The sequence below is a fragment of the Spea bombifrons genome, chromosome 3, assembly GCF_027358695.1.
Source record: "Spea bombifrons isolate aSpeBom1 chromosome 3, aSpeBom1.2.pri, whole genome shotgun sequence".
In the NCBI taxonomy this organism is placed as follows: domain Eukaryota; kingdom Metazoa; phylum Chordata; class Amphibia; order Anura; family Pelobatidae; genus Spea; species Spea bombifrons.
Genome location: NC_071089.1, coordinates 66,871,764 through 66,896,917, shown reverse-complemented (window position 1 = coordinate 66,896,917; position 25,154 = coordinate 66,871,764). Strand labels below are relative to the sequence as shown.

At 42.0% G+C, this 25,154-nt stretch overlaps 1 protein-coding gene across 1 annotated transcript; it reads right to left on the bottom strand.

Annotated features, from left to right (window-relative positions):
- Positions 1-615: 615 nt before the first annotated feature.
- Positions 616-12,545, bottom strand: LOC128483488 (gamma-aminobutyric acid receptor subunit rho-1). Its single transcript, XM_053459698.1, has 8 exons — positions 12,512-12,545; positions 9,158-9,225; positions 6,533-6,756; positions 5,925-6,007; positions 4,392-4,532; positions 3,627-3,779; positions 1,341-1,537; positions 616-935 (listed from the first exon to the last, which is right to left on the bottom strand). The coding sequence occupies exons 1-8, from the start codon at positions 12,528-12,530 to the stop codon at positions 648-650; spliced, it is 1,173 nt and encodes a 390-aa protein (XP_053315673.1). The 5' UTR covers positions 12,531-12,545; the 3' UTR covers positions 616-647.
- Positions 12,546-25,154: the final 12,609 nt, after the last annotated feature.

Sequence of the window (25,154 nt, the reverse complement as noted above, 5' to 3'; positions counted from 1 at the left end):
GAAAGTCCACTCATTAAACTCGATGCAGATAGGAATTTGCCAGGCGCATTAGCTTTCAAGTGTGTACAGTAATTTTAATGATGAGATTTGCTTCTATCTATTCTTAAAGTGAGATTTAGGGGTTCTGTGGCTAAATGGCTATAAATTGCTTGCAGTATAAAGGAGACATGATATTATAGAAAGAGGGGGCTATTGTAAGATGCCTGGGGCAGGGCATACTCAGAGAGTGAGAAGGACCTGGGTGTGGCCGTGATTTGGCACATCTATTTCGCTGACACAGTGCCGTAGGCATAATTGCCAACATTCGAAATGTGACTAGGGCAGTCTTGATTACCAGCTGCTGAAATGCAATGCCCTTGTGACATGGGTGGAGCCAATCATCCACACATCATACCGGGGTGGGTATCCTAACAAACGGAACCCAGAAGTTTGTTACTCTCACATCTGACACTCTAACATTAAAAATTCTTCCCAAATTGGAAATAAAGTTACAGTAAATCAGAAAATTAAGATTATGTAAACACGTAGTTCAGCACACATGCATTCTGTTTGTAGAGCAGAGTGTAATCAATGCAAGAAGCAGCAAAATTACTTGCTGTTTGATTAATAAAGTCCAGTTTATCCCAGGAATGTCTATTGGCATGCTTCTAAGAGAAAATTGACCAATATATCAGGTTAAATAGGATGTATGCTGCAGGAAATATCGATCTTGAATATTTGTCAATGGCATGAGTGTCAATGCGCATACTGACGTATGCCCGCTGGCTCTTCCTTCTGTTGGAGTTTCTCTCTGCACTGAGAGCCAGTTGCACCATGATTCTGTCTTCTTTTTCCCCATTTTCAGACACAAAATGTCCCAGGTTGTTGACCTCTCCATCACTGTAGCTGCTGTCCATCATTGGCCGTGGCTGGGCTACGCCACACGTACAAGGAAACTGCAAATTCAAAATACAAGATTAGTGTTCTTATGTGGAGTGAAACATTCTGGAATACTGGGGGCCAGTGGCGCTTCTCTCTCTCTGTTTTGATTCCCTTTTCGTATGCTAACTTTTTCCGCCTATTTTATCCCCTTTCGACTTTTCTGTCTCCATCCTAAGGTCCTTCTCCATGTTTGTATATCCTCTCCCCGTTGTTTACATTATTTCACATACAAATGGCACATCCTACCTACCAATTTCTGTTCAGCCCCCCCCCATCTCCTGCAAACTTTATTAAAGCTGAAAGATAAGAAATTGCTTCTCAGTATCATTTCTTCACACCTATGATGAAATCATATTTTCACTTAAACCATTACATTTTGGAAAGATGTCTGTAAGCCATTCCTCCGATACTATGCTTACCTTCTCTCGCAGTTTCCTTTCCTTCCTCTCTTGCACTGTAGTCAGATAATTCACAGCTGCGTATTCCAGCACCGATAGGAAGACAAACACAAAACTAACCCAGAGATAAATGTCCACTGCTTTTATATATGAGACTCTTGGCATGGAGGCATTTACACCAGTAATTATGGTTGACATTGTCAGCACAGTGGTTATGCCTGTGGAAAAAAAAAAATTGGTAACAAATAATCCAAACATCCCTTGTGATCTCCATTAGCATTAACATATGAGATGTAGCATCTCCAGGCAGGGGAAAGACAAATAAAAACTAGTCCCTCCCAACTGTTTTTTTTCCTACCCCACTGCATGTAGCAGCTTCATGTATTCACCCCATTTTTCCGTGGGTCCATGGGAGGACCCTCAATCCCTGGCTCACTGCATGCTCTCGGTGAAGAAAGCCAGGTGACTAGCCAGGTAGGGGTGGGCCCTTGGACAGGAATTGTACATTAGCTATAGTGTTTCCTAGTATCATAGTTGGTGCCTATTTATTTGCATTTGGAAGTAAATATATCTTTGATGTAGGCTTCAGAAGACTATAATTGTAGTTAAAATTCTTTGCTTAGCTCGGCTTGACAAGTAAATTTTGTATTAAACCAATATTATTTAGTGAGGTCAGTACAGTTTAATTCCTTCTACACCTGGGAATCATTGGGAGCCTACCTCGGCTATTGGCTGCTAGCTGCTGACTTCCCTGCCACTGTACGGTCCTAGGGGGCAGAAAAAAATCAGATCCTACAAAACATTGACTTGGTGATTAAACTTCACAAGTCTCAGTTACATCCCTGCCAGAGACTCACTTTCTTGGGAAAAGTCAGATATCACTCTACAACAGCCTTTTCTCCTTTTAGAGAAGGTCGAGCGTCTTCAGAACTCAACCAAAGTTCCTTAGGCTCTGGTCATGCTCCATTCACTACAGACTTTTCTCATTAAAATATGAAGTGGGCTGTACAGATTCTTTCTCCTAAAAAGTTTCCTACTTATTTATAGAAAGTGTTCTCTTTGCTGCCGGCTAATTTCTCATTGCATAAGCAGAGATCTGTCCACGCTGGACAGTGATCTCTACAGAAGCAAGTCATCACGGCTGGAGAGCATGTCTGAGAAGTCATTCCATCCAAGGAATCTGTTTTTTTTCTCCATTACTTCTTCTTTAGTCCAGAATCATTCATATAACAAAAGTATGAATGGACCGAGCGGATGTCATACTCATCGTCCCAGATTAGCCGAGAAGAGTGTGGTATGCGGATCTGATACAGTTATCCATATGTTTGACTTCCAGACCGCCTAGATCTCATTTCTCAGGATCCCATTCTCCTTCCATCTCTGAACGCTTTCAGCTAAAGGCTTAGAGATTGAAGGGACTCTCCTGCTCAACCATGGGCTTTCCTCCGGAGTCATAGACATTCTGTTGGAAAGCAGGAGACTAGGCGCTAGGAACAGATATTTGGTTGATCTTTTCAAAATGGTGTTCCCTTAGGAACTCCTCCCAGTTTTGCCTGTCAGTTTCACAGCTTTTCTTTCATTTAGGGTTCTTCAAGGGTCTATGTATGGCCACTATTAAACTGCATGTTGCAGGCCCCAGGAAGGGACTTAAGGTTTATCAGAAATCAATCAGCAGGTGGATAGTAAAGACAATCCAGGAAGCATATACTGCAAAAGGTTCATTGCCCCACTGTGGGGCTGAAAGGTCATGCTACATGGTTGGTAGCAACTTTATGGATTGAACTAGCAGATGTGCCTCAAAACCAGATTTGTGAAGCAACAGTTTAGTCTTCTCTTCATATCTTTGTCAAGCATTATCAATGTAATATGACTACAGAATCTGTTTTAGACAGATGAATATTGCAGAATATTCGCAACCCACTTTGCTTTTGTATATCTCATCATTTAGTGCTGCTGGGAATCGCAAAGGAAAATGATAAATTCTTACATGGGTATTCTTTTCCTTGTGCATACCCCAGCAGCATTATTTGGGGCAATTGGGAGGGGCTATATTTCTGCGCTACCTATAGAAGCTACATCCCATCTGTTGGTGCTGCTGGGGGATAGACAAGGCAAATAAATTACCAAGTAAGACTTTATCGTTTCCTCATTACTGGAGAGACATGGAGAGCAGACTAGCTCCCTCAGAGAAGTGACATATACAGACTTGAGAGAGCAAAAAAATCCAGGCATCATTGACAGGAGATTTAGGCCAATTTCAAAGAGACCACTTCTGTACCAAGAAGCATTGTCTAAGCTTTAACTCACCTAAAGGAACTCGTGCAGGAACTGCTCTCCGATCTATCCAGAAAGATACCCAGGAAAGCATGACCATCAACGTTGCTGGAAAGTATGTTTGCAACAGGAAGAAGAAGATGTGTCGACGTAAAGTAAAGTTTATGTAGAGGCGATTGTACCATCCTGAGACCAAAAAATAAAAGGTCATTAATGCATTTGTACAATATAGGACATGGGGCTTTAACCAACCGCAAGACTCAACAGGATTTCATACACATCATATACATATGCCAGTCAACAGACGTACACATTCTACAAACTGTACTGGTTTAAAATATCCCCCTGACACAGGGCTTTCTCTATGTAGTTATTGCACCAGAATTCATAATAATTGTTTTGCACTGGCTCAGGGCCGGCCCTACCATGGAGCAGAGTGGGGCATTTTCCCCATCCCCAAGCATATCAAGTTGTAAGTACCCACTCTGCGCCCCTCTCTCTCCTCTAGCTCGGTCTCGGTGCTGGCTTGTAATGCTGAGCGCCGGAATATGGCAGAGCAGGGAGACTCGCCGCAGGACTGCTGAAAAGGTAAGTGAAGTACAAAGGGGGGGGGGGGTAGATAATAGGGAGGGAGAGGTAGATAATGACCCCTGGGGTGGGGGTGGCATTTTAAACTTCACCCCAGGTGGCATTATGTCTTGGGCTGGCCCTGCACTGGCTATCCCATAATATGTCTAATTATTTTTCACATAATTCCTGTATGAAGACAATGGATTACCAACAATTTAACAAACTTACCTGTACTGCTATAGAAAGCAAGGCGTGTTGTTGTGTGAAACTTTTGAATAAGGAATTGTGAGAGGGAAATTCTTTCATCTGTTTTTAAGGAATCATTGCCATTCTTCCAATACAACATAAGATCATCTTCTGTGTAGGCATCTAAGGGTATGGGAGCACACAAGTTTGTAGGAACAACATTTGCGCATTTGAAGAAAAATATATTATGGTAGACTGTGTTGCTTTGGTTAAATTATAGCATTAGTTTTTGCTAAAGCAGATTATTCACTTGTTGTTTATAGGTGTAGTCTAATGGTAGAAAAAAAACATAATTACTTGAGCCTAACCTGATGTACTGAAGTTTAAGTGGTTTGAAATGCTAGAATGTAGAAATTCATCACGCTCTCTGCTGGTATTTAGGATATGTCAGGGCTGCAGAGTTTTTTATGCAGGACTTGTCAAAGTGGGATACTTTGACATAGTGGCAAGCAAAGCAATATATGGCCATATAATGTGACAGAATCCCCAATATTTATGCCTCAGACAGATGTCTTTGAATGGTATTCGCTTGGTATGCGTTGAATTCTCGCTCTGTTTTTTTGTTTGTTTTTTTACTAACATACCCAAAGACACAAACTCATAAACATTCCCAGACACACGCTGACATAACCAAATGCCACATTCAAACACTAAAATACCCACATTCACACACACACTAACATACCCACACTTTCATTAACATACCCAGACAAAGATAATGTTTTCACAATAAACTACCCACATACACTCAACAATACCCAGACAAAAACACATGTTCATAGACACACAGGGCCGGCCCGACAATGGAGCCGAGTGGGGCAACCGCTCCAGGCGGCACTTTTGAAGGAGCGGCACTTCGCCGCCCCAAACCCCTTTTTTTTTTTTTAAAGTGAAAGAGAGAGAAAGAGGCGCCGAATGGTCAGTGCCCGCTCGGCGCCCCTCTCTCTCTCTCCTCTGCGGCGAGTCTCCCTGTTCGGTCTCGGTGCCGCTTTGTAATGCTGAGTGCCGGAAGATTTCCGGCGCTCAGCATTACAAGCCGGCACCGAGACCGAACAGGGAGTCTCGCCGCAGGACTGCTGAAAGGTAAGTACGGGGGGGGGAAGGAAGGGTAGATAATGGGGCGGGGGGGGGCGGCAGGGACGGAGGGAGAGGAAGGGTAGATAAGGGGGGGGCGGCGGCATTTTAAAATTCGCCCCAGGCGGCATTTTGCCTTGGGCCGGCCCTGTAGACACAGACACATACCCAGAGCGACACAAATACATACATAGACACACACACACAACTAACTTTGCGAACCCTCGGTCTGTCTTTGATGGAGCCCACAGGCTGCAGTAACTCTGGGTGTCAGGACTTCCCTCTTTAACCCTAATCCCAGAGCATGCTTCTGTTTATCTTGGGGGGTGCAATCTCTCTCTTCCTCTCTCCCCCATTTCTCTCTCCCCTCTTTCTCTCTCTCTCTTTCTCTCCCTCTCCCTCTTTCTCTCCTCTCTCTCTCCTCTCTCATGTAATACTTACAGCTCTCGATTTCTAAAGAGCAGGATTGTGTATCAAGTGGAAAGCGACTGAAGTCCATGTTACACATAGCAGTCACCGTAACCCTGAAATCATATCAATGAAGATGCATTTTTAAAATATATTTATTATGAAAAACATCTGTCACCTGTTCTCTGTACACATGAGAAAATATGTATGTACTAAAGGGAGAGTGTTTTCAATTTGCTAAATGAGCTATCTGCATCAACTATTATAAGAATAACCCTTAGTAAATGTTGAGTACGATGTCATTTATACCTCTTTTGGGACCAACAGTTCCCCTAAAGCACAAAAAATAAATAATGTAGTACTGTAAGTGATTAAAATTGTAGAAAAGTGGAACAACTCCTTAAAAATACATGTTATATGTATTACGTGTAGCCATTTGATAACAGTATACTTACTTTATTCCAATACAATTTGCTTTTTGATACTTAAATGCTGTTATCCTACTACATTATAGTCTGAACACATACTGTTCCATTTCTCCTGTAGTGTGTATTCTTTGAATTCTGCTGTTTTGATACAACTATGTAAAAATAAAAAGTGCTTTCTCCAGGTTATTTTCCTATGGCCTTATGTGAACTTACCTGAGACTGTACAGCACTTTGCCATCAGGCTGCACGCGCAACATTATGTTATCTGTGGTGGTATCATGAATAAAGGATCTCTTGGAATGGACAAAGAACATGTCAGGAACCCAAATCTTTTTCACTAGCCTCCCATCAAATGTCATACTTTGATTATTGGAGCTTGGAAAAGACAACCTCTCGTCCTTCCAATAATGCCTGAGATACAACGTCATGGTAAAGTCCTGAAAAATATGGATAAAAAAGACAATGGATTTAAATTGTGCTTTGTATCAATTAGATAGATTAATGATTTGGAGTAGGGGTGGGCAAAAAGCTATGCCCATATGTTAAGCCCCACAGAAACTCACAAGGTCAGTGAGGTTATAAGCATCATAAAGCGCCGCAAATGTCAGCAGCGTTCCTGCATGAGTGTTAGTAAAAAGTAGAAAATTAAGAATTGATATAAAGGCTGCTTGATGGTGTCAGTAAATATGTGTAATAAAAGTCTATCAGTGCACAGTAGGGTAGACATTGTAGGGGACAAAATAGGTAGGCTGGGTTTGTGAGCTTAGAACAGATCAGTAAGCAGCATTAAGAAAGGGCCCCATTGTAATTTAATTAATTTTCAAGTAAAGTTAATGTGCCAGGGTAGGCTGAGCTTGCCAGGTATTGGGTTTAACAGCCCAGGAGTTAGCATTAACATGGTTGCTTGTGATACAGAGTCATAGGTTCAGGATAAGGTTGTTTGGGGCTCAAAAACCCATGATTCAGCATCACTGGTGTAACTACAGGGGTCACAGGGGTTGCAGCTGCGACGGGGCCCGGTGCGACCCCTTCTCCTGGTACCGGTTTAAAATTGTTTAGAAAGGGCCCTTCTGACCTGGACCACACCGAGCGTATCGGTGGTCACATGTGTGGAAGAATACTGGTATTCTATATATGAGTCATATGTTATTGACCTTAGGTCCTTATGCTACCATTGGATATAGATACTTATAAGTATAGACTGTCTATGTGCGAGTTTCCATATAGAAAAACAGGAACATATGATGTAAGACAGAACTCATGATTTAACCTGTTTATGCTTCAGTAAGTGATATGTTAAATATGCCCCTACAATCATAATAACTGCTGACTATTAAGAAATGTTTGTTATGTTTCAACCCCTTTTTAGATGGGTATAAATATATGTGCTTCTACGCAATAAAATCAGCGATCTTATTATACATACACTCCTGTCTGTGTGTCTGATTTCTCTCGAGCCGCTCGATAAAGATATCTATATACTTTGGAACCCCAAGGTATAGAAGTACTCGGAAATTCTCCAACATATGTCACGTGACCCCGCCGTTAAACCAAGGCTGCTTGCCTAGTGTGTGAGCAGCCGGATAGCAAGCTGCAGGAGCGATGAGAAGTAAGCTGGGGCAGGCGGAAAGGAGGTGGGATGTATGTATATGTGTGTGTGTGTATATATATATATATATATATATATATATATATATAGGCATGGATGTGTACTAGTGTGTATGTGTGTGAGCATGGATGTGTACTAGTGTATATGTGTGTGAGCATGGATGTGTACTTGTGTGTATGTGTGAGCATGGATGTGTACTTGTGTGTATGTGTGAGCAGGGATGTGTAAGTGGGGTGAGATGGAATGTGTGTAATTTGTGTGTTTACATATATTGTATGTTGAATGGGGGGCAATAATGGCACAGACTAGCTGTTGAAGTTGGGGGGCTCGGGGGGAATTTTCGGAGCCGGGGCCCCGTGGTTTCTAGTTACGCCCTTGTTCAGCATTAATGAAGATGTAATTTGACTGGGCATGGAATTTCATTAATGCACCAGATTTCTGGTGAATGTAGAATCAGTAGAAGAAATTAGACATAACAATGGAAGGGTCTTGTGTGAGCTTCACTGAATTTGGATAAATCTGCCACAAGGATTTGCCCCTCCATCTATTTCTTTGTTTTATGTCAGGATGATCAGTTAAAAACTGGCATCAGTGTGGAACTTTGATGTCTGAGGTACAGCCATACCTGGGAACTCTCCGGGTTTGACCCGGAGATTGCCAGGTGAGTGCTGCTCCTCCGGTTCTCCGGGTCAAGACCCAAATCCTCCGGGACGCGGGGCACATTTTTCCTTTAAATGGGGGTGTTTCAGCGGGAACGCCCACCAACGTCAGCGTTCAGTCCTGGTTGCGTCCCGCAAGGGAAGGCTCTGGGTAGCATGAGCCCAAAAGTTCCCAGGTATGGGTACAGCTAATCTGGGTGGCACTAGCACAAGTAGCTAGCGCAGGACTCACTGTGCGTTGGGTCCCTGATGAGTGGCAAGCACCATACAGAGGATGTTATGCCATTGCTACACCTCCTCTCAGGGACCATAGTCAGTCACTAAGATCACATCAGTTAACAAGCTTGATACATTGCTTCATATATTTTATTACAGTTTGCCTTAAAAAAATAGCCACTGTGTTCATTAGCAATGTGGCATTTTATCTCAATGCACATTTGTCTTTATTTTAATATAATTAAATTACTATATTGACATAGCACCGGGTATGAACTGCTGCAGATTAACTTTTCACCAAACTCTTCTCTGGATAATTCCATATCACAATCAAATCTTTAACACATGGCTTACCATATCAACTTCAGAAATACTATCTAAGCTTTCCACTTGCACGTCTACCCCAACAGGAATGGCAGGACCTTTAAAGATGAAAAAAAGAAACAGTAAATAGGTTCAACTACTACAAAAAAAATTCCAGCACTTGACTGAGCCACTTAATGGATGGTGCGAAATAAAACAAGGTAGCACATTGATATAGCTACAGAAGTGTTATCAATATATGTATCTTTGGAAAAAAGTAGCCTGTGACATTATTAATTTAACCCTAACACTCACAACATTATGTTGGAGGTTTTGAAAAGAATTGCATATAGTTTTTTTTAATTATAACTCTATTACTTTTTCCTAAAGCAGGCATTGAATAAAGTATCTTAAAAGCCTATAAATTAAAGTGAGATTAAGAATTATTTAATTATAACGTGCAAAATGCAACTTCTGACACTTTATATGCCCCACATATCATCTTATTAAATTTAGCTTCTCTTTAATACAACCATATCTGAGTATTGTAACATTTAATTGGGTTCACATATTTCCATGATGCAGATAAATAAAATATACCCAGATATAGGATGATCAGCATATTTTTTCAGATCATCTTACAATTACCAAGGACTGAAAACATATTGGTGATTTCTACAGTTTTGCCAGATTATATTTACTATGCTGCCTACTTGTGTACTGCATTGTGTGTGGATTAGCCAGTTGTATACATAGAGCCTGAACAACTAACACTATAACAGTAGCCTGGATATGTATGACCATCTGGCAGCCAAGAATGTATGATAAATTACAAATTCTAATCCAGCAGGTCAGAAGAAAAGCGTGTTCTCTGTAATCCTGTGCTTTTTAACCATTCACATGTCAGAGGCATGCATAATGTATAACCCATGCCACTGGTGCTAAAAAGACTGTTAACTAAATATCCTTCTGCATAATATAATGTATGCACAAGACTGCAGCTTCTTCTATACGAATGTGTGGGTAATGGCTACACCCTAAGTGTATCTTCGATTTTGTAAAATAAATGAAATGAGGGTACAGCATATGTTGATAAGGCGAGGTTTTAAAATCTGCGTGAGGTTTTATCATTCCTGATCTACGTCATCCACAATAAATTAGTAGAAGCCTGTGAGTCACAGTACTGGCTAAAATCCAGTGCTGTCTGCCCACACAGACTTAATTCAGAGGCATCTCTAAACACTGCGGGGGGATTACACTATGGCTTTACCCATGTCTGAATATGCCATTCCGTGCTATTAGTTTCATAAGCAAAACATTACATTGAAAAATATGTGTCTTAAATTATCCCTGGTACTTGTTTAAGTGAATATTCCTCATGGTGCAGTAAAGCTTTCTATACATACATCATAACATAAACAGTTATTAAGGGAAATTTACAATCTACAATAATTAGACTGTGAAAAGAAGCAATACATTATATTTAATTGGACAGCAGACGGTAAATTAATACCATTTTTCATCACCTTACTCATATAGGACTATCTTCACATGTTGGGGTGCAAATACATGTGGGAAAAAGAAAACAAATAACAATAGTGCAGTACTAAAATGGCAAAAAGATATAGATAGGAGGGACATTTAGGCACTCACAAAATTCCCAGGAAAAACAGGCTCATCAAAAGATTGTTTATTCCACGCTTCTAAAACAAATAATAAAAAAAATCCAATGGCACATATTAATCGTTTATACAGTGATACTGTACCGTTGGATTTTTTTATTGGTTTTAGAAGCTTGGAATAAAGGAAAAGTGCTGAAAGAATGCTTATAATGAGAGAGTATAAAATTTACTTATTGGTTTGATTTATCATGTGTGGTGTTATTGTATTTGTTTCAGTTTTTACATGTGGGACTATTCCAGCTCTATTTTCATGTTAACTGCACTTTAGCGTTCATTTTGCGTGAACCATAATGAGTTTTTGTGCATGTAAATAAGTACAGGCTTTAGTTACTGAAGTGACCAGTTGCCTCTGCGGAAAGCAAGGAGTATACCTAAATTTGCTTCTTGTGCATGCTCACTAGAGCTCCTATTCTATTCAATAGGATAGGAGCTCCTACCGAAATCAATTGGAGTAACAGCAGTCAATTATATGTATCTGAACACTGATATTCAGCTATCGTACATGTGAATGGCTGTTGCTTCATCGGCTTCACTGTAATTGCTACTGAGCATGTGCAAGTAGGATACGTATTAATGCTTGATGGTTTCAGTAGGGGCAGCAAGGAGAAGACCATGCAAAATAGACCACAACTTTCAACAGTTATGCAGTTGCCGACAACTCTGAAAGGGTGCAACTAGCCTCTGCTTAACCCTATAGGGAGAGAGGACATAATATTGGACCCCACACTTAATGCCCAGGACATAATATGATAATCTTCTTGCTGACATACAGGAGAATAAGCAGTTAACTGCTGTCTGTAGACTAATTGAAACAATGTTACAAACGCTCTCATGAGCACTGGTTACATTGTGAGCGACTGAATGCCTGAACAGTTCAGGTATTGCATTTCTTTAATATGATTGCAGTAAATATTGCATGGTCACATTATGTGGCATTAGTAGCATGACAAGCTGCCCTAAACACAGACTCAAGGTGAGTGAGTATGTTAGAGTAAGTGTTTGTGCGTGTTACACTGAGTGTATGTGTGCCTATGCGTGAGTTGTCTGTGTGCATCTGTGTCTCTGTTTTAGAGAAGTGTGTGTTACAGTGAGTCTTTGTGTGTTGGTGCCTATGTGTTAGCCTGTGTGTAAGTTTGTGTAATTAATAGTGGAGGAAAAAGGGTCAGAGATAACTTGGCTTTACGTGTCCCCTGGGCCGGAAGATGCCAGCCCTCCCCATGTCATTTAGAGCTGAAAAGGAAACAGGCCAGATAATAACGCAAAGAAGATATTGGCATAAATGAAGAACATTCCAATTGCAACATTTACTTAATGGGACCCTTTAAGGCAAACAATGTCTCTATACAGAATGCAGAGCTAGCATTTTCTTAGAAATTTAGTAGCACAGTGTTTACACTACATACATCCCAAATGTCCTGCAAGCAATGGGGATCATAGGCTTACTGGGTAGATCATCAAACTCCCCTGACTGGCCCAAGGAACTGAAAAATCAAATGAGGTCTGTCCTCTTTCAGCGTAGGCGTTAGTTGCAGCTCCTTTGTGGTCACCTTGTTTTGCTGTTAAGCTGCCATAAGGTTGCTCATTGGGTAAGGCAGACGATTCTAGTTCTTCCCACTCCCCACCTTTAGGCATACCACACGTTGGAGGTATGACATCCTTAAGTTGCGCAGCTCCTTAAACCATAATAACCAACAGTCATTAAGGTATTGGCATGTATACATACCCCCAAACCCTGGTCTCATGGTAAAGTCGTGGTCATCTATTCTGAGAAGTTGTTCTGATTTTGTGAGAGGGGACTTTGTGATATCTGGACTCCTCTTAAAAACAGGACTGTATGAGAAAGAGAAAGGGACTTATGCACTTATACAACCAACAGAATCAATGTTTAGTGTATGAATTGCTTTCTGCATTTAACCTGTTTAAAAGTCTGAAGAAATGAACAATGTTGTTTAAGCATAGTTGACACACTGACAAAAAACAACATATCAGAACATATTTAAAGTCTTCTTAATAAAGATGATTATGATGTCTTACTTGCAATGACATATGCATTTCACACCCATCATCTATTAACATGTAAAGCAGAATCCCTAATTTAGGACTGTATTCTTCGTTAAGTTAATTTGGCATCTATGCTCCTTTGAACTTTAGAATGAATATTTACTCACCTGTCCTGTGAGGTAGAGTGATACTCTACGATTAGCAATTTTCTGGCTGTCATTGTTATGAAACATATAACCAGGTATTGACAGTTGCGAAAGAAAAACCCTGAAAATATTTCTTAAAGGTCTCTGTGTTGTTTTATGTTAATAAGCCTTAAGAGGAAAAAATAAAATGACAGATCTGCTAAGTTTTATTTTCTTAACATACTAGAGATTGCAATTAATGTGTTGTCTAAGTGGAACAGCTCCTTTAATGTAATCAATTTTTTTCACTGACTGAGAAAGTAACCATGGCAAAAAAAGGATTTGCATTATATATAATGGTCTCAACTAGTGTCTATTTGTCCCTTCTGCAGAACAACTTTACATAATGGACAAATCATTTCACTATACCACATGGCTATATACATATGTATATAATTTTTTATGTTTATGGTGGTTACTGAAGGAAATTGAGCTGCAGAGGGAGGACAGGGTAGGCATTGGCAGATAGCAGGGGCGGGCTTGGCCTCCCTGAATCTTAACTAAAGGGCCGCACGACCGCCAGGGGCCATCTTTAATACGGGGCAAAAGCGCGCAGCACCCACAGTGGGCCACTTAATGATTTTAAAGCGGCCGGCATGCCTACACATGCCGCCCTGTGCCTCAGTGAGACTCTTCGTCCCACCCCTTTGAAGACGCGATGTGATGCTCAAGGGGGCGGTGGAAGGTGGAAGGGGACCCATGTTCAAAGGGTCACCTTGAGACAACAATTAAATACAAAAAGGGGGTGGCTGGGGGGGTATAAGTACACAACAGGGTGGTTGGGGCATCACATAAATTAAAACTCCAAAATAATGTTCCAGCGGGGACAAGGGCAAGTTACAACTACAACCAACCAATGCCGTTCCCGGGATCAAAAATACCCTTATTATTACCCCACCCTAAAACATCACTTTTATTAACGTGTTTATTAAAAGGTATAACCAAAAAAAGTGTTTAAAAACACCAGTGTCACCAGTCATACCGAAAAAGGTATACTTCACTGTGACATGAAGGCATATGCCCACAGTCGTATAACACTAATAGTATCACATCACATATACTGTTGATGGCTGCAATGCTAATAACAAGAATAATAGAATTATGACCAGTGACACGGGCTTATTAAAAACTCAAACAAATAGCCCCCCTGACATGTTTCGCTCCTCAGAGCTTCATCAGAGGTCTGGGCTAATGGCTAATTACATAAATTAAATACACAAAGGGGGTGGGTGGCTAGGGGGCAACACACATGGGTATATTAACCTGTACAAAAGGGGCATCAATAAACAAGGGCTGGCTGGGGACATCACATAAATCAATACACACGGGTGTGGGGGCATACATGCACAAAGGGGGCCGGCTGGGGCAAAAATACTCATGGGGCAATACACAGGAGTGTGGGGGGAATACATTAAAACTAAAGGGGCCCCTGGCTGGGGCATCAATATACAAGGGGGCAAACACACAAACAACAAACCAGTGTGAGAAGCATTTTTTATGCTTTGTGTAGATTAACCTGTACTCATGTGGGTGTCGGTGTGGCCGAGCCTGTCCTGGTGTGTGTGTGTTTGCTGGTCGGTGCAGCACAGCCTGTCCTGGTGTGTATTTGGTCATCTGTTTCCTGTCACTTTACTTACTGTAGGGATTAATTGAACTAGTTAATTGTTTCTTATCCAGAGGTAAAATGTCCTCCTGAATTTGTAGTCACTTCAGAGGACAAAACTTTCTTGGCCCAGAAATCAGTGAGAGGAAAAGTAAAGGTTTTGTGTTATTTACTCTATTTCAATCTGCATCTTTTATTAAAAAGGATTAGTGGCACTAAATTGTGGCTCCAGGTGTCCCATGTATGATGATTTTTTTTTTGTGTACTGATGAACTCCCTTTACCATCACATTACATCAATATGCATTAGAAAATCAGGAAAAGATGGGCATGGATGGTGGGCTGATTAGGTGGCACAACGAAGCACTTGACTAGACTTGCCCCCCCAGGCCTTAGGCTGCCAGTCCTCCCCTGGCAGATAGGCAGATGCAGCACCTTGGTGCATAACTGAATTTCCCCCATTATTCAGAAAAAATAAAATAATTGAATACCACAGAATGAGAAAGGAGACAGATGAGCCGCAGCAGCAGTAGTAGTGAATGTGACCTGGGCAGGCACTGAGAGGTACATACAGCCCATTGCACAGTACTGAAGGATAAACCAAACAATAATTGGAGTCCAGGCTCTAGTTCTAAATTCGGATAACCACAATAAAACAAGGTACAAAGGGAAATTACTGTAACACGGGATCCTCAGTAATGCAGTGCCAGCAAAACAATGCTCCAACAATGAAGCCTTGTTATAAGGGCTTAATTTACCTGATTGGCCACAGGTATGACAGAAACCAGACATCCACTTGACAGGGACATGAGGATGACAGGAATCCTATCAGCCACAGAGTATCCTGGCGTTAGTCTGATGGTGGATCTCGTTCTTCTGCTCTCCAGGTATATGGTATTGGAAATTGGACATGTGGTTGGCACTGCTACTGGGAATTTCCATTTCCATCTCCTACATTTCTCCTTCGCTTAGCATGCTGCATCTCACACACCCTATGGACAAGAATGTCCTTCCAGGTTTTAAATACATGTTAAGGGCCAACTTGCCTTAATCCTTGGTTCATAAATCGCAGCTAGCCCAGAAAAATAATGCATTTTCTGGATCAGGTAGGTAAGTAGGGGGAATGACCTGGCTGAAAATGTCAGTGCTCTGGTTTAAATTCTCAGGACACATCATTGAACATCTTCAGGACTGCCACCACCTGCCCTTCCCCTCTGCCCAATGGGTTGGATATCACAAAGTTCTTCACAGAGGATGTGGAGTTTTGAAAGCCTACAATGCCAACAATTTAAAAAGCTGCCCTTCCCACCAGATGTGGTATATATCCCATGCCATGCAATGCAAACCCACAAAGTCCCCATCTCTAACTGCTTTCACCTTGTTTGCTTTTCTGTCAGTCACCACCAGTCCCACTTCTAGTGCTGTGTGCACCAGCATCTTCCTAATAGCTGCCAAAATGTAAGCTGATATGTGCTGCTCATTCATAATGTCAGCATAAAGTAGAAAGAATCTATAACATTGCTGCCCTTTTGCCTCAGTTCTGCCCCCTCCTGTTATCCCGTGTACCTGCACCAGCTGGTAGTACTGTAAAAATTTGGGGAGCCACCAGTGTGACATCAGTGAAAGATATGCTGTGTGCTAGTGGCGCGCTATATGTTGGAGGTGAAGTGGATGGTCTGTACAGCTGCCTTGGAAAGAAGCCTGCCCTTCAATAATGAGACACAAGACCAGTAAAGGGACTACAGTCCTGCTGAAGGTGGTGCAACAGGAAAGGCAGAAATGGGGAGTGAGGGCCTCTGGCAGAAGCCTGAGGGGCTCCCCCTCAATTATGGTGAAGGAAGCACTTCCAAAGGCAATATTCTGTCAAAGCAGTTCTATTAGTTTATTTGCCCCTTGAATTGAAAGCCCTAAAGTGTTCTAAGGTAGGGTGGTGCAATGAATGTTCCTGACCCAATTGTCTCTGGGAACCACTCACACTTTTAGAGGAGGCTGAGGCCTCACCGTAGCCCTTGTGTCACCCCCTCACCTTCGTCCTCTGCTGGTGCATTCTTTGGGACAGCAGTCATCAAAGTTCTGGCGGCAGAAACGGAACTCTGTGACACCATCGCCTCGATGTTCTGCTGCATCTAAGATGGCCACCGTGCATACATGTGCCACATCCAAGATGGACGCATCTGTGCAAGCTGCAGATTAAAGGACTATTCTCTATATTATGTTGCCCACTAGGTGACGTAGCAGTGGCACTAGTGTTTTTTTTCCCTATGACATTATAAGTAATTGTGGTAGTGGTGCCAGTGTATGTAGGGAAACCAGTGGCATAGCAATAGTATAGCTAAAGCAACACATTTTACAGAAAATTACTGGAAGATGTGTCACTTTACTCCTGTGCCTCGGGCTTATAATCTAAATCCAAGTCACCGTTGTGATCAACATTGGACGTTGTGATAGCACTGTAAGTGATTTTGTTCTGTGTTTCACCATAGAAAGGCTTATAAACAATATTCCCTTTGATCCCAACAAGGCACCATCACATGACCCTTTCAAGAGTTGCTAGTAGTAACTAAAATTGTGCCTTACTTTGGTAGGTGGGGTGGACAAGATTTTAGCAGTGAGGATGTTTAGTACTGCTGTTGCTGCAGTATCCAGCCTGTGGTAGTTCTGTTTCCGAGCAAGAAGACTTCAGCCTACTTGGGACAGGTATAGCAGGCATCACCTGACTTTTTTGTACAAGGCTGCAGCTAGCTCTGCTTGAATCACTCCCTTTAATAGGTATTTCCAATTTTTTTCTACTCACTGGTAAAACAAAATTTATAACCCTATACAGGAACAATATTTCCAATGCCTAATTTTGTCACCAGTATTTATAAATAATATGTGGTTTGTGTTGTCCACAAACTAGATAGAATTAAAGTATCATACCTGGCTTGCTTGTGAGTTTCCTCTTGAACTTCCCTTCTTTGTCTCTGGGGTCTGCTGTAAAGGACAGAGGAAAGCAAAATGTTAAAATTGTATTTCAAAAGATACCATCTCAGGGAATAAGTGTTTTGGACAGATTTTGTCAGTTGTTACCACTAATATTGCTTCATGTATGTATTTTCATAATGTAATCCAAAGAGAATTTAATATTTTACTTTGGAGTTCTCAGTAAAGCCTCCAAAAGCTCCTTACTGATGCCTCACTATGTGCGATATTTCAAACACACTTTTAACAGTGCAGTAAGTCCAGTGAGATAATTTTGTTTTATCATAAGAGGGAATATTAAATCTTGTTCTTAACCATTTCATGAACTCTTATTTTAGCTATGTTTGAAGTCATTCAGCATTGTACTAGACTAGATATTTAGGTATGTGGTGTTGCAGATGTCAAACAAAATAACAATACTTAGTTAATATGATATTTCATTCTTCTTTTTTCGTATTTTAGAGGTCACACAAGTTTCCAGTGAAAATCAAAAGTGATAACTTTTATAACTTGTATTGGGCTAGCATAGTAAAAAGATGTTACATAAGCTTTTGAGACCTCAGAGCAGGGACGGAACAAGTGGGTACAGCTAGTGCCGTGCAACAGGGCCCAGGAAGCTCCGTTGCTTTAGAGTCCAGGAAGCGCTCTGTATCACGCATAGTGATCTTGGGCTTGTATGCAGCTGCTCATCCATGGAAACCCATTCCATTAAGCTTCTGACACAGTGGCTGTGCTGATGTTGCTTCCAGAGGCAGTTTTGAATGACAGATCATTTTTACACACTACACTCTTTAGCACTCGGCAACCTTGCTCTGCAAGCATCCTATGACACTGCTATGTTTAAAGTGACTGAGCTCTTTAGTGCGACCCATTCTACTGCCAGTGTTTGTCTATGGAGATGGCATGCCTATGTGATTGATTGTATACACCTGCTAGCAATGGGGCTGGCTAAAACACCTAAAATCAAAAATTAGGAGGGGTGTCCCAATACTTTTATGCATACAGTGTATATACACACTGTCTTATTTGGAACATCTTTGAAGCCGGCCAATTAAATTTACCCCATCAAATCATATATTTTTGAAAACTAGACACCCCAGGGTGGTCTTAAATGGTGGTCTTTTAACACTTTGTATGCACTAATTCTACCACTGATCTTTGTCAATTCTTGGAAGTAATTTTTTGGGGGTGTTTTTTCTAACATGTTGTACTTCAGTTGTGAATTCAGCTCCTGCTATATGTCACTGTTAAATACACTAATATGTGTTCAGCGAGTACAGTGATACGATACATGCATATGTTTTGTCAACTTATTAACCCCTTTGTGACGGCGGCTGATTTTATTTTTTGTACCCCTCGTGACAATGGCTGTTTTTACATTTCTGCGCTGCTCGTGTTTAGCTGTAATTTTATTCTTTCCTGTTTACTGAACCCACACAAGTCATATATTGTTTTTTCAGGGCATCTTTCGATGTCATCGTTTTGATTGTATCATATTATTTACTATAAAAAAGTATAAAATATGGTGAACAATTTAGAAAAAAGGACTTTTTCTAACTTTTACTTGAAAAATCTTTTACTCATGTATAAAAGCTAATGAAAAAACCCGCTAAATAGATTCTACTGTTTGTCCTGAGTTTAGAAATACCCAATGTTTTTTTTTGCTTTTTCTGCACGTTATGGGGCAATAAGTACAGGTAGCATTTTGCTATTTCAAAACCATTTTTTCCAAATCTGGTAATTCTTCCCCCATGTGCTATTTTGGGTATCTTTGAAGCTAGCCAATGCAATTTACCCTATCAAACCAGATAATTTTGAAAACTAGACACCTCAGGTTAATTTAATTTGGGACATTGTTGAACCCGACCAATTTATCTCATCAAATCAAGTTTTTAAAAGTAGACACCCCATGGGCAGTGTATGACGGACATTGACGCCCCGGGGAGAGGCCACACATGCCCCCTGATGCAGATCGCGGTGTTGCTGAATGCCTCGACATCGAGGCATTACAGCAACACCATTTGGGTGCGGAAAGCAAACGTAGGTCGCTTTCTGCGCCCGTTTGAAGTCATGACGGTCCTGGCACATCAATTGTCGTTAATCCTTTGTTTTCAGGTGACGTGCCCGGACCATCAATTGTCATTAAGGGGTTAAGGGGCTAGAAGCATGGGTGTAGGAACCCATAAAAATCTGTGGGGTTGCATTTTTACTGGAAGGTATATTTTTGTTCAGTAAACTGAGAATTGTTCATGGCAAATTTTGTGTGCGTGCAATTTCCTCACAAAAAATAATTTGCATTCTGTCCTTCAAGGCATCCAGACCCTCCTTTCCTTTCTCTTCAATCCTGCCCCTGAGTTTTTGTTGCTCTAAGCAATTTGAGCCTCACGGTGAGCTGTAGTTGTTGCTGCTTGCACTACCATGGTAACATGAACATCAAGCAGCAACAGGAGCAGAATCCTCGTGGTGAGACTGCTTGGTGAAGTGCAGCAGCAGTGGAGCAGAGCAATGTAAATTAAATTGCTCTGCTTCCTCTATAAAACAATATATTCCTAATTTATCCTGGGGGATTTCTTCATTATCTGTCCCCCACATGATTTCTTGGGGGGTCTGTGCCTTGGAATTTTGACACCTGGTCATATAGCACCTATATCATATTTAGGATATCTTTGAAGCTGTCGGTTTTACCCCTGTCACACCATATATTTTTGAAAACTAGATGCTATCTAGAATGTGGTGTCTGAACTGGACACCAAAATTCATCCACACCATAGATATGGGGCATAAAAAAGAAAAATAAAAAAAAACAACTTATCACTAACCCATTTATCCCAACCAATTGCTCAGCTAATAAAATATAAACAAGATCAGCTTGAGAGGTACAGAGAGTAACGCAGAGACAAAGTCAATGTTTCACAGCATTGACTTTGTCTTATGATCGTCAGGTATCACTACTATTGGTAATCACAGAGATCAGCTGACCCCAGGATGCCGATCAGGTCTTGCACCGAGGAAACCTTTTGAGGGTGTAAGAACCCAGGTCCGTGGTCAGACGGCTACCACGACCCAGAGCGCCCAAAGATGGAGTTAAGGAGTTATTGCACAGTAGCGGATTTGGACAGGGCGTGATGCAGGGCGACTGCACTCTCCAGGGTGAGACATAACAGAACATAGAAATGGGCAGGATGCTGCAGGCTGGGAGCATGGAAGCTATGCAAAGGATATAGCAGAAACATAGCAAGCAAGGGGGACAGAGCGAGCAAGATACAGAGAGAGCAAGGAGGACATAGCTAGGAACAGAGAGACCAAGCAAGTAACATAACCAGACAAGCTATACATGATATAGGGCACAAGACAAGGAATAAACATAACCAGACAAGACATTCATAATACAGGGCACAACAGGGAACAAGACAGGACACCCCTGCTGCCGGGGATGCGAGACAGGACACCCCGCTGCCGGGGATACGAGACAGGACACCCCGCTGCCGGGTATACGAGACAGGACACCCCGTGCCGGGGATACTAGACAGGACACCCCGCTGCCGGGGATACTAGACAGGACACCTCGCTGCTGGGGATACTAGACAGGACACCCCGCTGCCGGGGATACAAGACAGGACACCCCGCTGCCGGGGATACAAGACAGGACACCCCCGCTGCCGGGGATACAAGCAGGCCCGGACTGGGACAAAAAATAGGCCCGGGCATTTCAGACTGAACAGCCCATTTTTATGAAAAAACATATATGTACATACATATACATAATACTTGGTCAACATGGGAAGCCTGAAGCCACAATTTAGTGCGACTAATCCTGAAATAAATATTATAGAGTAAATAACACAATACCTTATCTTTTCCACTAAATTATTTCAGGGCCTTGAATGTTTTGTCCCCTGAAGTCAGTACAAATTCAGGAGGGCGTTTTATCTCTGGATAAGTAAAAATGAATTAGTTTCTACTGTAAATTAAGTAAACAGATAACCAAACACACACACCAGGAGAGGCTTTTCCACACAGACACCCAGACACACACACCAGGACAGGCTCTGCCATACCGACACCCAAACACACACCAGGACAGGCTCTGCCACACCGACATCCAAACACACACACCAGGACAGGATCTCCCACACCGACATCCAAACACACACACCAGGACAGTTAAAAAAGAAGAAATGGTTCAGCACTCAACTCCCAGGAAGCTGGGTGCTAGCAGGAAAAAAAAGCAAAACAAAAACAGAAAGCATAACAAAAATAGCAACGTTTCGGCCAAACAGGGCCTTTTGAGCTTGACAAAGGCCCTGTTTGGCCGAAACGTTGCTTCTTTGTTTTGCTTTCTATGAATAAAGTAACCTAAGGGCTGGAAGCTGATTGGAGTGCTGGGGTTCTTTTCTGTGTTCGTACACACACCAGGACAGGCTCTGCCACACCAACACCCGAACACACACACTAGGACAGGCTCTGCCACACTGACACCCAGACACACACATCAGGACATGCTCTGCCACACCAACACCCGAACACACACACTAGGACAGGCTCTGCCACACTGACACCCAGACACACACATCAGGACATGCTCTGCCACACTGACACCCAGACACACACACACCAGGACAGGCTCTGGACAGGCACACCGACACCCAAACACACACACCAGGACAGGCTCTGTCACACCGACACCCATACACAAACACACACCAGGACAGGCTCTGCTACACTGACACCCACACACCCCAGGACAGGCTCTGCCACACCGACACCCACACACCAGGACAGGCTTTGCCACACCGACACCCAAACACACACACACCAGGACAGGCCCTGCCAAACCGACACCCAAACACACACACACAACAGGACAGGCTCTGCCACACTGACATTCAATCACAAACACCAGGACAGGTTTGCCACACTGACACCCGCATCCGGATGGTTTCCACGGACGGTTTCACTCAGCCTGCCTGTGGCATCTTTCCCCCCTTACTGCACGAATTCCTCTTGTATACCTATACACCTCATCAGGGGGAGGAGATCTCCTCTAATGGTAATTTGTAGAGTTTGAAGTTTGTAGAGTACAGGCACTGCCCTAGGAGGGAGTAAATCCTGAAGAGTAGGCCTTTCAAAGGGTGTTAACTCCCTGGCTGATTTGTGCCTACATTGAAGAGATCTTATGAAATGTATGACCTGGGCATAACGAAACCTGATGTAGTCTCAATATTTCAGCCCCGAGACCAGCTGGGAGATCCTAACGCGTGGTAGAAACTACAAGCAATCGTATGATCCACTTTCCATACCTGTAGGAAAGTTTGGGTTAAAGGTAAAAGGCAGCATGGGGCACCACAACTGCAGATCATACCTGATACCCTCATACCCAGAGAACTCTGGGAGAAGCGGTGGTTCAACAATTGAATCCTCTGGGTTGCAGGATCTTGGCACGCCCAACTCCCCGCCCATTTCCCCTTCATATAGGGGTGTTTTCCACAAAGTCGGCAGGTATGCTGGGGAGAATGGCTGTCAATGGCTCAAAATTCACAGAGAATAGGCGAGTAAGATCTCTGGTAAGCTACACCCCCAAGTATTTCTTATTTTCCAGATGCCATCTAAAGGTATATGAGGGTGTTTGCCAGTGACCAGAGGAGAGAAAGGTTGAGAATTCCTGATTTATCCCAGTTAATGTTGTAGTTCGGGAGGCTTCTAAAGCAGTCCAGCTCTGGAAGGATGTTCAGGAATTAAATTGAGGGCCGGGAGACTACAAAACAGATAATCCGCATGAGCCAGAATTTTATGATGCAGGTAGTGGAGGGCCAATGTATGGGGTCCCGCAAGGACAAAAGACAGAGAGGAGTGGTCAGTCCACTCCTCCAAGCCTATATCTGTTCCCCGGATAGTGTCTAGGTTGTAATATTCCATGAAAAATGTATCAATCTGTGAGTGACTGTAAACTATAAACACTTGTATAGATATAACTGCATAATACAATGACAATGATTGTTTGGATGTAGAGCTCTTGGCCAGAAAAACAAAATCAAGTCTTGAGATGGTTGTAAAGATTAGATAGTTCATAAATTGGTAAGTAGCCCATTAAGCTCTGAGAGACATAACACATGAGCCACAAACTGGCACTACTACTGGGAGGTCATTACTACTGGCTCCCATCTCCCAGCAGTGAATAGCTTTGAATCGAACTGTTGCAGGACATGCAATTCAGCTCTGAATAGAGTTTGTTGAGCCCTTGGCCTAAATATTTTTCAAAATTATTCACCATTTTAAAAGACAGTCTACCCATTCTACTCTGACCTTGCACTTTCCTAATCTCTGCCTCTTCACCTACCCTTCCTTATTCCACTTTGCCATTTTAATCCCTCACCCAACCTGACCCCCTGACCCTATTTTTCAGATAAGTATCTACATCTTGGCCCCTTAAGTGCCAGTGAGGGGTCTACAAATATGACTAGACAACCACCATTTACATCTGTTTCCAGGAAGAGTGAAATCAGGGTTGGACTGATGATGGCAAGACGACCCTGGCACTTTAAAGCTGTTTTCAGTTTAATGAACAATGCCCGGTGTTCCAGAAGGCCAGCCTGGGCTTGAGTATAATTATCCTCTGGCATTGTTAGCCAAGCTGAGTGGTCCTCAATGCAGGAGCAGTGAAACATGCATCAGCTGATTGGCTGAAATACACACTAATGTCATTAGAGCACCTCCTAAGCCCATTAACAGCTCAAAAAAATATGTACACCAGTAGATACACCCTATTTTCTGAAATTCCATTGGCTGATGAAAAATAATTTTGTCTTCAGAGAAGATAAAGGGGGGAAAATAACTGCTCCACCATTTAATAGATCATAGTTCACTTACATTAATATTAACCATATTATTGGATGTAAATATTTCTACATAGTCACAGGGGCATTCACTGGTGTTTTACAATTTGCATTTCTAATAATTAGCTTCCCAACCTTCCTTTTGCTTAGACTGCAAGTACACAATGCAGTCTCATAAGAAGCACAGTTCTTCTCCAGGGGTGTGAATAGAAACAGCTGGCTTAAGGGACATCTGACTATCTGTAAAAGAGTCAATTTATTACATCAGCAACTACAGGTTTCCTAGCAAAGTAGTGTATCATGAATTAGCCCATTTTGTATATTTATAGGCACACCGCTAAAGAGAGTAATTTTTTGTTGTATAGAACCATATGATTTTGTATGGTACATTTTCAGCTTCCAGAAAGAATTTCGATTAGGAGTCCATCAAATGTACATAGAATATGGGTGAACAAAAATTATGTGTCGTGTAGCCCTGTATATGATATAATTGCAATTTGGCTTGATTCTATATCATTCTTTGCTTCAGCAGCACTTTATCTGAACCCTCACACATTCCCTTACTCATAAAAAAATAACTTTACATTTCCTGTCATTACCGATGAAAAACAGAAAAAAAATACATCGTAATGGCTGGATATCATGCTCACTAATCCTGATAAAGGCCTACTTATTGTTTGAGCAGACATCTTGAAAGAACTGCCATGCGTCTGCCAATGGACCACAGTCACGACACAAACAGTTGGTAGATACTAGAATGCTCTCAGATTGCAGGAGCATTTGC

What these genes read in the sequence shown, in the direction of transcription:
- LOC128483488 (XM_053459698.1), bottom strand. An exon ending in TGCTTTCTATAGCAGTACAG is followed by an intron (nt 3,780 to 4,391) that starts GTAAGTTTGTTA and finishes TTTTGGTCTCAG; the next exon opens with GATGGTACAATCGCCTCTAC. An exon ending in TCCTGCACGAGTTCCTTTAG is followed by an intron (nt 1,538 to 3,626) that starts GTGAGTTAAAGC and finishes TTTTTTCCACAG; the next exon opens with GCATAACCACTGTGCTGACA.